The sequence below is a fragment of the Littorina saxatilis genome, linkage group LG9, assembly GCF_037325665.1.
Source record: "Littorina saxatilis isolate snail1 linkage group LG9, US_GU_Lsax_2.0, whole genome shotgun sequence".
Lineage (NCBI taxonomy): Eukaryota > Metazoa > Mollusca > Gastropoda > Littorinimorpha > Littorinidae > Littorina > Littorina saxatilis.
This window is the reverse complement of record NC_090253.1, coordinates 40,465,009-40,476,729: the sequence shown is the minus strand read 5'-3', so window position 1 is coordinate 40,476,729 and position 11,721 is coordinate 40,465,009. Positions and strand designations below refer to the sequence as shown.

Sequence of the window (11,721 nt, the reverse complement as noted above, 5' to 3'; positions counted from 1 at the left end):
AAGAAAATTCAGAATAGGCACAATTTGGCAACTTTAACATACGAGGATAAAGCCAAATCAATTATTTTACCTTTAAATGCCATTGAACGTTTAAATGAATAAACACGGAAATGAATGTTTTAGTTAGGGTACAAAAATGGGTGCAATAAGGCATTAAGTTTGCCTTCAAAGTGTGTATGATTCAGAAATACTAGTCACTGTGTGTTGAACTGGGACACCTAAGAACAAGGTTGGGGTTAAAATCAAAATTCAGAAAATTGTCACAGTACTATCCCCTCTCTTTTTTAGGTCACAGAATTAATTATTCAATTTACATAGACAAACTTAAAAACTCAATATCTTCAACAACAACAGTCCGAAAATCAATGTGGCTTTAAATTTCATCGCAATTGAGTACACTGAAGAGCACAAGTCAACGGAAATTACGAGAAACAGTGATCAAAATGGTGCATATTCCAAGGAAGTTGAGGGCAGGAACTACCATAAAATACACCGGTTTTTCTCTTCAAGTCATTTGACCACAACTTTTGAAAAATTATCTTTTAACACAAACAAAGTAATTTGAACTACTCAGTCAGGCTGATGTGGGTTGCAAACGACCCATATGGAATTCCGTAAGGAATTTTACGCTGTGTATTCTAATTGGGATGGTGTAGGTCATGTACGACCCATACTAGGCCTAAAAAAAAAATAGGTGTGGTTACGGTAACCCGACCTACCCTATTTTTAGGGGCCGATCCTATAACTTTTTATTACATTTGTCAAAAAAAAACAAAAAAAAACCGAGTGCAAAAAACGCAATGAAAGCGAAAGCGCCCGTGTCGCACACTTATTTCCCTGTCAAGTACCGTACTTTCCGGGTCATAAGGCGCGACTTTTTTCCTCGAGTTCGACCCCTGCGTCTTGTATAACGAAGCCCTAATCCGTGTATGAAATACAAAAAAATCAAAGAGACCGCTTGAGCACCAGTCAAACAACTTGTGATAATGCATGTTTCAGCTACTAGGTACTGCCCTGCCTTTGATCTGGCGGCACACACAGATTTCCACTCTGTTAAACTCGGTCACTGACCGGTCACTGACCCCGATGCAGGAAGTGTTTCCTCTCTCAGATATGACAGGGGAACCACCTCTCATGGCAAAAACTGGGTCATTGACCCCTGGGAAGAAGGTCGTGTCTTTTAACAAGGCCACCCAGCTATCACAATGCCTTTGGTCACTGACCCCGATGCAGGAAGTGTTTCCTCTCTCAGATATGACAGGGGAACCACCTCTCATGGCAAAAACTGGGTCATTTTGGTGCGCCCTATTGGCCCCCTGCGTCCAATGGGTGACTGGATTACAATTTTTTTTTTTTTTTAAAGAAGGGGGTGCGTCTTAGATAACAAAGCGCTTTGTCACCCGGAAAGTACGGTAGGTTTAATTTGTACACATTAGAAAAAAAAGTTTAAAAAAAAAAAAGTGATTGCCTACCTACCTACCCTATTTTTTTTGGCTATGTTACCGTAACCACACCTATTTTTTTTTTTTGGCCCTATGCAAAGAGACGGCAAAACTCCTAATTGGATGGCGTGGGTAGTGTACGACCCATACGTTTTATTTTACTTTTAATCCTTCCTTGGAAAGTATGGATTGTACACGACCCACATCATCAGGACTGTGTAATCCAAAGCGTGATTCTTTTAACCCTTAGGCTGGTTGTCGCGACATATGTCGCGCTACTTTACGTATACTGTCACCTGGTTGTCACGACATATGTCGCGCTACTGGCTCAGTCTGTTTGGTCGGTTCCGATTACCTCCCATGGATGCAAAAACCTATATGACTGTTTTTTGTTATTTTTCTCTCTGTTAATTCACCAGTGGCTATGTAACATGTGTTACAGAATTGCACCAGTGTAAGGGTTAAAGAACTAGGCAGATGCGTTTGAGGGCAGAATGTTTTGATGAGGCAGTCTATTGTAAAACAAATTATATGACTGAAAAGGGGCATGTATTGATTGCCCTTATTCAAAAGGCTGTTTGAGTTCACATGAGGAAGTGTGTATACATACAGTGATTCCTACAACACAGGCACCCCCAAAAAACAAATTCGAAAAATCAAGGTTCCTGCGTTAAAATCGACAACAAATCAGACTCAGAGCAATCAAATGTGCATCTGAAACAGTCAATTTTGTTACTATGCCATGCTGAGCGGTGTATGTGTTAATTCTCTCAGTAGGTATATGTGGTAAACCGACACGGTTGGCCTAGTGGTAAGGCATCCGCCCCGTGATCGGGAGGTCGTGGGTTTGAACCCCGGCCGGGTCATACCTTTAAAATTGGCAATCTGGCGGCTGGCATTATGGGGTTAGTGCTAGGACTGGTTGGTCCGGTGTCAGAATAATGTGACTGGGTGAGACATGAAGCCTGTGCTGCGACTTCTGTCTTGTGTGTGGCGCACGTTATATATATGTCAAAGCAGCACCGCCCTGATATGGCCCCCTTCGTGGTCGGCTGGGCGTTAAGCAAAAAAAAAAAAAAAAAAAAAAAATATGTGGTAATCCTCTCAGTAGGCATAAAAGGCAGTTTTTGAAGCCGTTTTAGCGGGTAATGAAACAAAACAATACATTTGAATTTCTGCAATTTTTAACGCATTGCGTTCAAATATTTGGTGATTCGTGCTAACACATGTCATGAATTAGAAAAGACAACATTAAACAGGTTTGCGATTGTGAGGTGTTAGCCGGTATTTTTACCGACAATTATCAAATGAATTAATTAAGCAACAAATCAGTGCTGAGGCCGACGCTATTCTTAGCGTACATTAACGACCTCCCGGAGAGACTGACGGCACTAGCGCGCCTGTTTGCGGACGACACTGCAGTGTACAGGGTGGTGACTAGCGTAAACGACCAGGCCCAGCTACAACAAGACCTCCATCGCCTAGCCGAGTGGGAGAAGAGCTGGGACATGCAGTTCCATCCTGCAAAGTGCAACACCCTGCCTGTTACGAGGAGCAGACGCCCACTACAGCCCTCTTACCAGCTCCATGGGCATACGCTGGAGACAGTGAAGGCGGTCAAGTACCTGGGTGTGACCATTCAGGGTGACCTGTGCTGGGACGACCATATTAACAACATCGTCAGCAAGGCAAACAAGACCCTGGGGTTCCTGCGGCGCAATCTGAAGATCTCATCAAGATCCGTGAAAGAGCAGGCGTACAAGGCCTTTGTCAGGCCTATCCTGGAGTACGCCTCGTCAGTATGGGACCTGCACACCCAGAAGAACATCGACAAGCTTGAGACCGCCCAGAGACGAGCTGCCCGATTCGTCTGCAACCGCTACCACAACACGTCAAGTGTCAGCCGGATGCTGGACTCCCTTGGGTGGCAGTCTCTGGAGGAGCGCAGGAAGCTTGCCCGCCTATCGATGCTCTACAAGATCACGAACAGCATCGTCCACTGTCCGGGCATCAAGTCGAAGCTGGCCCCCTTACCACCACGCCAGCGAAGAGGCCATTGCCAGCAGTTCGGCCTCATCACCTGCCGCACTCAGTATCGGAGTGCCGCTTTTCTACCCAGCACAGTGAAGGACTGGAACTCTCTACCAGCAGCTGTCGTCGAGGCCCGCACTGTCGACACCTTTGTGTCGCGCGCCTCGCACTAAACCAGTAGCCACTGTGACTCATGTCCCCTCCCCCCATACTCCCCAACCTGTGAATTTTAAATGGACTTTTGGATGCTGGAAACGCTGCTTTCTTGGACTTGCGCAACATCCCATCAAGTGCCGAAGTAATCACTACTGCTGATTGTGGGCAATAATGGAAAGACAAGACAATCAGATGTACCGAATTACAAACAAAATGTCAAGTCATTTGAAACGTTAGTACTGCTGTTATGCGACATGTTAGAAAGAATTACAAAAAATAAAGATGTACCTTTTCCAAAGAAAACAGATTTGTTTTTAAATATGCAGGCTTTTTAAACAAACATTAAAGCTTCAAATTACACTGAAATGTAATTCATAATCAACGACGGCTGCTCAGACCACTTGTTCAAACGCGTACAAACATTCTTGGGAAATGCTCTCTCAAAAGCCCTGCTCAGCAGTGAGCTTGATGTGGGCTATTTGTGCTCAGCGCTGTGAAAATAGTCCACTTCTTAAAGATTACTTTCGCTTTGAAATCCTCATACCATCCATGTCTAATAAAATATGTACATGAAATTTGAGTATTTGGTTTATTTGAAGTTGAAAATAGCAACAAATTAAATTTGTTTGATGAGTCAGCTTAGACTTAGAGTTAGATCAACCGACTATTTTAAGGACTCTTTCTGGCATGTCAAATAAAAGCAAACCTAATCTCTCGAATGACTTGATGTACTTAACGACATGTCTTAGCATAAATTACCAGACGTTTGAAGGCAATGCATTGAGAAATTTATTAAATGTGCTGGATTTCTTCTGATTACCCACTAAAATGGCCCCAGAAACCGCATTTTACGGCTTCTCAGAAGAATTACATACCGTTCATCATGCCATTACGCCATTGTTAGACAAGATATGTAAACTAAGCTGACTGTTTGGATGCATATTTAATTTTTCTTTCTAATAACATGCACAACAGGTTTCCTTTCAGCAGTTTTGATAGTATACTGTTCAAAAAAAGAAACGCATAGCTTGTAATATTTGGTTAATTTAGTTATATGGCTACAAGGATATCCACCAAACTGCAGAAAATGTTTATCTGGTCGTTGACCTTTCGTCCATTGCCACAAGTGAGCTCTGCACGTGACGCATGGGTTATCAGTGGCTACAATGTCAAAATTGCTCATTTGGCATGACCACTCGTCATGCTTCAGTGTAATCTCGTGAAACTCGGGGAATATTGAGCTCCCACCATGTCTTCCAAAACCCATAAAAGCGGATTGTTCGCCACAAAGAAATCAGACGACAATTCAGCGACGAAAGATGGCCCGATTGAGCAGAGAAGACTGCCAAATTGCATTGGGTCATTTACAAGCAGGCCAAAGTCAAAGTGCAATCGCCAGGCACTTCCACGTGTCCCAGAGCACCATCAGTAGACTGTGGGTCAGGTTTCAAGCCACTGGCTCCGTTGCTGACTTGCCACGAGCGGGAAGACCAAGGGCGACAACTGCTGCTCACGACCGCTTCATACGGCTCCGCCACCTCCGGAATCGTTTCCTGTCGGCCTCATCTTCTGTCCAGGCTCTCCCCGGGCCACACCGATTATCGGACCAGACCGTGCGGAACCGCCTGCATGAAGCTGGTTTGAGAGCTCGCAGACCTCACAGAGGAGCTGTCCTCACCCGCCGCCATCGCCACAACCGAGTGCAGTGGGGCAACCAGCACCTTCGCTGGACCGTCCGGAATCACTGGAGACACGTGTGGTTCAGCGACGAGTCCTACTTCCTGCTCCAGCGACATGATGGTCGGAGGAGGGTCTACCGGAGAGTAAACGAACGTTACGCGCCCAACTGTGTGGATGAGGCACCCGTTCATGGTGGTGGAGGCGTCATGGTGTGGGGGGCGATCAATACCGCTGGAAGGAGCACCCTGGTGCACGTCCAAGGGCGCATAACTGCCCAGCGATACGTGGAGGAAATTCTGCGCCCACACGCCCTTCCTCTTCTGGCTGACCAGGATGCCATATTCCAGCAGGACAACGCTCGCCCGCACACAGCACGACTCACCACCCAGTTCCTCACCGACCACCATGTCCAGGTGCTTCCCTGGCCATCCATGTCGCCAGACATGAACCCGATAGAACACCTCTAGGATGAATTGGACAGACGTGTGCGCAGGCGAGAAGAAGCGCCGGCAAATCACCGCGATCTATTGCAGGCACTTCAGGAGGAGTGGGACACCATCCCACAGCAAGATATCCGGCATCTGATCCAGTCCATGCCCAGAAGGTGCCGGGCAGTTGTTGCTGCTCAAGGCAGTCACACCCCCTACTGACTTGACAGCCTCGGCCTCCAATCGTATTGATTGACTGATTGATTTGAAGATGCAAATGAACTGTGTGTGCATTCAACTGTGTCCATACCAAATTTCAAACAAATAATCTAAATATTGGATTTTCTGTTAATTTTTTCGAAAAATAAAACAAATTTGGCAAGTAGCAACTATGCGTTTCTTTTTTTGAACAGTATATGTCAATTTTAACACGTTAAACTTGATTTTGCGAATTTGATTGTTGGGGATGCTAGTCTTGTAGGTTCTATTTTATAAACAGTACCTCGCGTAAACTAAATCTGTTTTCTATATAACATAGGACAATGAATGGCCTTTTCAGTCTTATAATTGGTTTTACAATAAATGGCCTCATTAAAATGATCTGCCCTCAAACGCGTTTGCTTAGTTTGTTGTTGTTGACAGGTAGTATAGAAATAGAATATGAACGTTGGACATGTTTTAACTGCTAACTAATATTGACAAAACCACTGTATACTTCTGTGTCTGCAGACTGTTCCTGGCATAATTAATGTAAATGCTTAAAAAATTCCTTTAACCATTTTAAATATAAAATTTGTTGTTTTGTGCAAGGGACGTTACACAGTGGCCACTACATACAGTGTTGGTAGTTGGCCCCTGAGCAAGCGTCAGCATCAGTGTTCGTAGTTGGCCCCTGAGCAAGCGTCAGCATCAGTGTTGGTAGTTGGCCCCTGAGCAAGCGTCAGTATCAGTGTTCGTAGTTGGCCCCTGAGCAAGCGTCAACATCAGTGTTGGTAGTTGACCCGTGAGCAAGCGTCAGTATCAGTGTTGGTAGTTGGCCCCTGAGCAAGCGTCAACATCAGTGTTGGTAGTTGGCCCCTGAGCAAGCGTCAGTATCAGTGTTGGTAGTTGGCCCCTCAGAGAGTATCAGGGTCAGTGTTGGTAGTTTGCCCCTCTGCGAGTGTCAGCATCAGCGTTGGTAGTTGGCCCCTCGGCGAGTGTCAGCCTTAAGTGTTGGTAGTCGACCCCTCAACGAGTGTCAGCATCAGTGTTGTGTCAGCATCAGTGTTGGTAGTTGGCCCCTCAGCGAGTGTCAGCCTCAGTGTTGGTAGTTGACCCCTCAGCGAGTATCACCATCAGTGTTGGTAGTCGACCCCTCAGCGAGTATCACCATCAGTGTTGGTAGTTGGCCCCTCAGCGAGCGTCAGCCTCAGTGTTGGTAGTCGACCCCTCAGCGAGTATCACAATCAGTGTTGGTAGTTGGCCCCTCAATGAGTGTCAGCATCAGTGTGTGGGTAGAGGTCCTTGAACAAGGAACAGCAACATAGTCATAAGAGCAGAAGGTTTCTTGTATTAAATGCGTCTCCAGGAATATGTTTAGTTTAAATCTTGTGTCGATACTATTTAATTCTGCCTCGCTATTAGCCATTGAGTAAAACTGTTTTATCACCATTGCTTTATTGTTGTTAATTCGTCTCCAGAAATATGTTTTGTTTTAATCTTGTGTCGATACTATTTAACTCTGCCTCGTTATTAGCCATTGAGTATAACTGTTTTATCACCATTGTTTTATTGTTGTTCTTTGGCCATTTACGTTGAATGACTTGTTATACATTGACATTGATAGTTTTATTCTTCTTCTTCTTCGTCGTTCGCTAGATAGTTTTATTATAAGAACCTTTTTTTAATTCCTATTAACTCGATGTTCTTTAACTATGTTTGTAAATTGTTAGAGGATCTTTTAGTAGAAGTGTTTAACTGTCGAAGCTGCTTTTACCTAAGAGACCGACTGTATATTGTGCTGTTGTATTTGTCAGACTTGATTGTACCAAGTCCTTCACATGTTGTAATGCGCTTAGAGCCAAATATTTTTGTTTTTTGTAAGGGATAGGCGCAATATAAATACACTTTATTATTATTAAATGTTAGCAACAGAGCAGTTTCACCACATAATCTTACAAGAAAAAGAGAAGACAGTGAGTAATTCTAAAACTTGCTCTTATTCATACTACACTTAGCAAACCATTTTATCTGTACAAATTGTGTACTTTAAAAAAAAATCACTCCCGAATCATTTTGTTCAAACTTTCTACGCCATTAAAGGCACTTCACTTGGAAATGTGGCACACTCTTCCGCTGCTCAAAAAAGGATCCCCCAAAAATTGACCCGAAAAAACACAAAGTACCACTTAAAAATCGACTCAAGTTCAGGATAGACACAATAATAATAATAATGAAAATAGAACATTTATATAGCGCTTCTTCACAGCTCAAAGCGCTTTGGCAACGTTTACATACGTGAAGAAGAACATCAATTATCTGTCCAGAACAGGGTGTCTTCTTTGGTTAACTTTTGTACTTTGTGTTCTGCCATTACTGCTGATGCAGGTGTCAATCGCTTCAGCAATAAAAAACATGAGGTCTTGCGTTAATTTAGAGGGGTTAAACAATTAAAAGAAAGCTCTGTATATCAGCAATGACTCAGTCCTTTAAAATGAATCAGACAAGGCTAACAATTCAGGAAATGGAACAAACCAACTGAATTACAAATTAGCACAATTTCTTTAAATCCCCTAGAGCATGTTCTATTCTCCTCACAATCTATGCCCCCCCCCCCCCCCCCCACGTTAACAATAACAGTGTAAATACATGTTTTTAGTACTAGTAAATTACTAGTTATTGTCACTTAAGAATCAGTTTTGTTGATATCAAGGAGTAGTAAAATTTAAAGTCAAAGTTTCAGATAAAAGTTTAAAAAAGAAGTCAAACACTGAAACAGCATTCTTCTTACTCACTGTCCAGTTTTTGTGTGTGTCACTGTGTGTGAGAACAATACGTTTTGACACATCTCTTTCAATGTGTATGCATACTACTACTATTACACAAGTTAGTACTATGTGATCCCAGAACGCCTCTTCTTTTGTTTTCCAAATGTTCTACAGAATTGTCAATGACTGAATGAGTATCATATTACAAGCATAACATATTTACCTGAAATGATGTCCAGTCTTTTCTTGCACACCACGTTCACTAAGACTTATGCTTTCATTGGCATTACTCATTGTCTCTGCCCTTGCTTTGGTAACTGTATGTTAGTGTCCACGGGTAGAAGATGACACTGGAGGAGAGCATGGTGGTGCCAGACGATGATGAAGTTTATTCTCTGGTGATACAAGAAAGAAAATTATGAGCGTTTGCTGAATGTTTCAGTGTTTGCTTGTATGCATTTACAATTACCAGGTGAATACGCTGCACAGATCTGCAGTGCAGATGATACTAAGACAACACTGTCAGCACAGCTACCAAGTCAAACTTACAACGAGCACAGTCAGTATATAATATGGTGCTGATTAACAATAACAACCCATTTAAGTTTCAAACATGCCTTTTCTGCTCTAATGTTTTCTCTCTCATGCAAGCTGTTTTATAACCTTGACATTTTCTGCAACAACATTCCCAAACACAATCTGAAAAGTAGCATGCCTTGAAAGGAACATTTGATCAATTATGCTTTAGATCTATTCCAAACATTACCTTTTTTCATCATGACAGGAAACAATGCTGACGTGTCTTGCTGACGTGTCTAGTTCACGTGTTGAGTTAACCTGCTTGGAGCACTGCTGTAGATATAGGGTGTGACTGAGTATTCAGGGTGTCAAGATGTAGCCAATGTCACCGTATATGAACAAGCCCAGAGGTGCTTGGATTGCAGGACACACCCAACTCTCATTTAAAATCATGGTACCCTTTTCACACCCTGGCCATAGAACAACACGACACACGGTCCAAAGATGTTCGTCACCAACTACTTCAATGCCTATAGAAGCCGTCACGGCGTGGCATCCTTCCTTGTTGATATTATACTCGTGCTGTTTTGTTTCGTTGACTGACTGATAGACTGTTGTTCGAAAATGTGTGTAAACAGCACCACAAACACGCCGAAAAAGTGCACTACAAGTACAAGCTATCTGGAATTGCTCACGAGTACGTGTGGTTAGCCGCTTCCTGTCGGGTTCACACTCGTCGTGCAAGGCAGAATATACATTCGGTGGATGCAGCGAAGACTCGTTTCCTTGCTGATGTAGAATATGTCGCCGTGCATGGACTGACAGACATCAATCACGCAGAAAACGGTGCAATCATAGTCTTCGCGGGTGCTTGTAAGTGCTAAACTGCATACCGTCCACACTCTTGTCAACATAATTCAAAGAGGAGTCCATGCTTTGACAAATGAAAGCGTGCGGCACTCTCCTTATCGTCTTGGGCATTCCGCGGATCCGTGCGGTGACGAAAATGTGTTGATGGCGCATGTTATATCGCAAAATGATGCACGAGTCGAGTCGACTCACAGTCTCATTTACGGCCGCCATTTTTAGGATTAAAATTATCTCCCTTGCAAGTTGGGGGCGCTTCTGTCTGCTCTTACCTAACTTAGGGCTGGGGGGGGGCTGCCCTATGTTAAGAGCGACATAGGAGCGCTCTTTGGCCAAAGAGCGGTCCGTGAAACGCACCTATCTTAACTTTGCTCTTAACCCCATCTTGACCCCTTAAGAGCTCCTAAGTTAGGATAAGAGCGGTATATGAAACCGGCCCCTGGGGTCTGCCCTTATCTTTTGCTTATTTCCAGAAATGGATTCCCTCGTTCGCGAGGTTTGCCGCGGCGGACTTCGTCGTCAGCTCTGCCCCCCGCCTGGGGGTTAGGCGACGTTCTCTCCTTCAGACGCTGGGTCTTCTCCGGACCAGGCTGCTGTCCACCGTGATGTTTCTGGACGGTCCCGTGGGGATCTTCTTCTCCTCTTCCTGGCCGGCATTTGTTGCCTTCCGCTGGCGGTAGAGCAACAGTGCATGTCCCTCCGGGGATCCGGCCACAACAAGGTTGGTGTCTGCAGCAGCCGTTTACGGCAGTTGCACTTCCGGTTTCCGGAATCGGATGTTCTCCTGCTAGTGAGCGACTTGCGTTCACGTCGGGTCAGAACCTCTCCGTACTCCAGCAGTCGGTTCCGACAGCTGGGCTTCCTGCTTTCGCAGGAAGTAGGGGTTCACCGTCTAGTGAGCGACTTGCGTTCACGTCCGGACCGAACCCCGCCTTACACCAGCAGTTGTACGCGACAGCTGGGCTTCCGGCTACGGCCGGAAGCAGTGGTTCTTCCGCTCGTGCGCAGCTTGCTGTCACGTCCGGTGCGTCCCACATCTTACCACAGCAGTCAGTTCCGGCAGCTGTTCTTCCGGCTCTGGCCGGAAGCAGTGGTTCTTCCGCTCGTGCGCAGCCTGCTGCCACGTCCGGTGCGTCCCACATCTTACGTCAGCAGTCGTCAGCGACAGCTGCTTCCGGCTCAGGCCGGAAGTAAAAGGCTCACTGGCTAGTGTTCGGACTACGTTCACGTCCGGTTTGAGCCTTGCCTTATGTCAGCAGTCGTCCGCGGCAGCTGCGCTTCCGGTTCCGGCCGGAATTGTAGGTTCACCGGTAGTGCACAGGCTGCTGTCACGTCCGGTTTGGGCCTTACCCTACGTCAGCAGTCGTCAGCGTCAGCTGGGCTTCCGGTTCCGGCCGGAAGTGTAGGTTCACTGGTTAGTGCTCAGGTTGCTGTCACTTCTGGTTCGAGCCTTTACCTACTTCAGCAGTCGTCCGCGACGGCGCCGCTTCCGGTTACGGCCGGGAGCGTAGGTTCACTGGTTAGTGTACAGATTGCTGTCACGTCCGGTTTCGAGCCTTGCCCTACGGCAGCAGTCGTACGCGACGGCTGTGCTTCCAGTTCCGGCTGGAAGTATTGGTTCACTGGTTAGTG

The 11,721-nt window shown here is 45.3% G+C and overlaps 1 protein-coding gene across 1 annotated transcript; it reads right to left on the bottom strand.

The window, feature by feature from the left end:
• Positions 1-2,623: 2,623 nt before the first annotated feature.
• Positions 2,624-10,550, bottom strand: LOC138976082 (uncharacterized). Its single transcript, XM_070348898.1, has 3 exons — positions 9,470-10,550; positions 8,927-9,098; positions 2,624-7,239 (listed from the first exon to the last, which is right to left on the bottom strand). Exon 3 carries the CDS (start codon positions 5,714-5,716, stop codon positions 5,228-5,230), a length of 489 nt encoding a protein of 162 aa, XP_070204999.1. The 5' UTR covers positions 5,717-7,239; positions 8,927-9,098; positions 9,470-10,550; the 3' UTR covers positions 2,624-5,227.
• Positions 10,551-11,721: the final 1,171 nt, after the last annotated feature.

Excerpts from the sequence above, each read along its gene's own strand:
- LOC138976082 (XM_070348898.1), bottom strand. The coding sequence starts at position 5,716 with ATGGTGGTCGGTGAGGAACTGGGTGGTGAGTCGTGCTGTGTGCGGGCG.